The sequence below is a fragment of the Lathyrus oleraceus genome, chromosome 7 (genome assembly GCF_024323335.1).
Source record: "Lathyrus oleraceus cultivar Zhongwan6 chromosome 7, CAAS_Psat_ZW6_1.0, whole genome shotgun sequence".
Lineage (NCBI taxonomy): Eukaryota > Viridiplantae > Streptophyta > Magnoliopsida > Fabales > Fabaceae > Lathyrus > Lathyrus oleraceus.
This window is the reverse complement of record NC_066585.1, coordinates 220,491,851-220,495,485: the sequence shown is the minus strand read 5'-3', so window position 1 is coordinate 220,495,485 and position 3,635 is coordinate 220,491,851. Positions and strand designations below refer to the sequence as shown.

Sequence of the window (3,635 nt, the reverse complement as noted above, 5' to 3'; positions counted from 1 at the left end):
CCGTTTGAACTCAGGCTCAAAAATGGAACTTGTAGACGACAAAATTTGTGAAGAAATGCCGCGAGAACCGTCCCGATATGGTAAAAAACGAAGAAGTTATGAATTTTTGAATCTTGCAGAACAGTGGGAAAACAACCCGATTCACAATCGACCTCCGACGCTTTTGTAATATTCTGGAATTTCTGGTGAAGAATTGGCTTCTGACTTCAACATACGAAATGTCAGGGACCTTGAGACGGACTTCGTGTCCTAAATTCATCCGGTTTCGACATACGGTTCAGAAGTTATGGATTTTTTATCGCACAGGAAACAACGGTTCAACACAGTTTTTCACTGTATAAACTAAGGTACTTGGCGTATTCGGAGACCTTCCTCACAAAGTTAGGCTTCATCCTCAACATATGAAATGGAAATAATAACCAGGCGGAAAACATGGAGAATAAATCGTATCAATACGTTGATTGAGTGAGAAGTTACGAAATTTTTAACAACCGGGAGACGGTAAGCAGAAAACTCCGAAACTTCTGTTGAAAATTAATTCCCGCTATCTTCCTCAAGGAATTGTCCTTCGGCCTCAACATATGAAATGTATAATAAGTTGATACGAAATAGATGGAGAAAGAGGCACTATGGAACAGTCTTTCGAGCAAAAGTTATGAATTTCGTACTTGCAACAAAATATTGTTTTCTGTTTAAAACGTGTCGAATCGGCTGAAACGCCTGGATACTCTTGCCAACTCTAACGAAAATAATCACATGACATCTGGAAATAATAAGAACGGGATCGAGCCCCTGAGAAAATAATTTGGCACCCATGTGGAGCCCGCTTTGACTCGAAACCTGAATTCCTGCTTCATACGACGAAATCGAATTCCGTTTTCTGTCAAGTCTTTTAACAAAGAAAATCTTGGCGCTTGTAGAATAAGACGAGGACACTGAATCCTTCTGGAATAAATTAGCAAGGACCTTGATCCTGTATGAATGTTGATTATATGTGAATGTTATGCAAATGAGGCGACGCACAAGTCAAAAGTATTAAAAAGCAGAGTGTAAATTTTGGGATACAACAACCATTAGTTTGACGTATCCTCACAGGATAATTATTGTACCATTAAAGGCTTACATGTTGAATCCTTCGTATGGGGACAAATTTACCCTCTTCAGCCCGAGCTTCTAAAAAAGCTCCGCATACATGATTTCACATGAGCTCTCCCTGTCTATGAGGATTTTAGATACATATAAGTTGCTCATAGTCATCGTTATTATCAAAGGAAATCTTTTGTTTGGAGTTCAACCCACCTTTTCGCTATTGGGGAACCTGAGAATAGGTTTTTTAAGTTCCCCCTCAGAAGTTATTTATCCTTCTCCGTCTGCCATTAGTTCGAAAATTCTTCTTATAGCGATGCCTTTGGATGTGTTTCTTGGCCTGGGAAGATGTCGAGTAATAGACATGTTGTACCGACATTCCCATTCTGGTCTTTTTTTTCCTAACTATTGCTATCCATCTTTTCTTTAGCTCTGCTCACCACCTCAATGGCTTTCTTGAAAGATCCCTTTTATGGAGAGAATATCGTTTATTTCTAGGCAACTCTCTCGCCTCCAATGTTAAAGAAGAAGAATTGTGATCTTGGGATTCGAACCCGCATTCTTGTTACTAACTGAACTTATTTATCGAAACTCAAATTATATTATTTCAATTATAAAATATTATACCTATCCTTTTTATTTTAAATTTGTTAGTTAATTCAAATGTTAATTTTATCACCACTTAAAATATAATCTACTTTAATCATAGCTTATCTATTTATAAACTACTCTCCATTCCACATAAATAGCCTAGTATACATGTATGTAAAATAGCTGAAATTATAAACTTTAAGCAAAAAGCTAAAATGACTTTGGAATTCTTTAAACTAAAGCATCATTCTTTTGAAGGGTTGTTGAACCATGTATGTACAAAACTAAGAAGAAAACAAAATGGCCGAAAATGAACGAAAATAAGAAAGACATTAAAAGTGCTTACGGTGCTATAAACAACCATCCAAAGCAGATGATGCAACTGTTCTAATAATCAATGGCATCAATAGTTTAACTCAAAATAACTTACGAATATTCTTAAATATACTACCGGTCAAAAGTTTTCTGTTAACTTTTTCTCTGATTCATCTCCTCTGCTTTTGCACCACCGCAGAAAATATTAACAGACACAACACAAAAAGAATATAAATTACTAATAAAGCATATAATAAGTAATTAACAACCACTAATTCTTGTTTTCAATAGCAGTTTCTCATTACATGAAAATTCACAAAGAGCTGTTATACAAAACCGGAAACAAGAAACAAAGATAACATAATAGTAGTGAAAAACATCCCAATAAATTTCTTCCCCTTAGTGATAGATGATGCTGGAGAGTCATCAGGTTTGTTAGGAGGATTTTTGTAGTAGAATGGAAAGTAAGGTAGAATAGGATCAGGTGGTGGTGGAGTTCCATAAACACCACCACCAGGTCCACCACTACCACCACCACCACCGTTGTTGTTGCCGCCGTAAGGTGGTGTTGGATTATAAGGATAATAACCAGAAGGTGGTGGATATGGTAAACCAGACTGTGGTGTTGCCGGTGGAACTGTAGAAACCGAAGGAGTTGGATTTGTAGGAGTGACAGTTCCACTTCCTAAGGGTGGTGGGTAACATGGATACGGGCACGGGGTGTCGGGTTTTGTTGTACCCGAAAAACAGATGAGTGTTATTGAGAGAAAGAAGAAAGTGGAAGTAGCTGAGGTAAGGAAGGACATGTTTGGATGGAAAGAAAAAGATGGGAAACCAAATGAAAATGATTAAGAGAAAGGAAGAAGGAAAAGCAACAGGTGGTGGTTGTGTTGTGTTGTGATGTGAATGTGAAAGTGAGGAAACAAAGTGAGTGAGTTGGAAATTGGAAGAGATGTGTGGGTGGTCTTATTAGATGGCTACATGTGTTTTGTCACATTTCAACTAGTGAGAGAAAGCTAAGGAGAAGTGAAAATGATAATAAAGTGCTTTTGTAGTTACTTAAACTTTTTGAGTCATGATGGGAAATACTAAGAAGAAGTCAAATTTGGGCTTGGAGCAATTTCTAAGCGACTTCTTTCTTTATGTAAGCTTGAAAACAGATGAAAACAGCTGTGAATTTGTGAATGTGAGAACTATTACCTTTTCAGGGTTGCCTAATCCTAACTTTTAAGTGAGAGTCTTTTGATGAAATCTGTTGTTTTGTTCAATAAACAGAAAATGAGGAGTTGGTGAAGAAGCTAGGGGACATAAGAGGCTTTCATTTCGGCTATTGGGATTTTTAAATACTATGATACAAATAAGCTTAATGTTTTGTTGGCATGAGAATAACAATGATTGCAATATGCACATGAGATGCCTACCATAACAAGGAAGTATATATATATATATATATATATATATATATATATATATATATATATATATATATATATATATATATATATATATATATATATATATATATATATATATATATATATATATATATATATATATATATATATATATATATATATATATATATATATATATATATATATATATATATATATATATATATATAATAAACAGGCGACAAGCTC

At 35.1% G+C, this 3,635-nt stretch overlaps 1 protein-coding gene across 1 annotated transcript; it reads right to left on the bottom strand.

Annotated features, from left to right (window-relative positions):
• Positions 1 to 2,246: 2,246 nt before the first annotated feature.
• LOC127105632 (uncharacterized) lies at positions 2,247 to 3,256 on the bottom strand. Its single transcript, XM_051042822.1, has one exon. It carries the CDS (start codon positions 2,796 to 2,798, stop codon positions 2,319 to 2,321), a length of 480 nt encoding a protein of 159 aa, XP_050898779.1. The 5' UTR covers positions 2,799 to 3,256; the 3' UTR covers positions 2,247 to 2,318.
• Positions 3,257 to 3,635: the final 379 nt, after the last annotated feature.

What these genes read in the sequence shown, in the direction of transcription:
- LOC127105632 (XM_051042822.1), bottom strand. Translation starts at nt 2,798, where the DNA reads ATGTCCTTCCTTACCTCAGCTACTTCCACTTTCTTCTTTCTCTCAATA.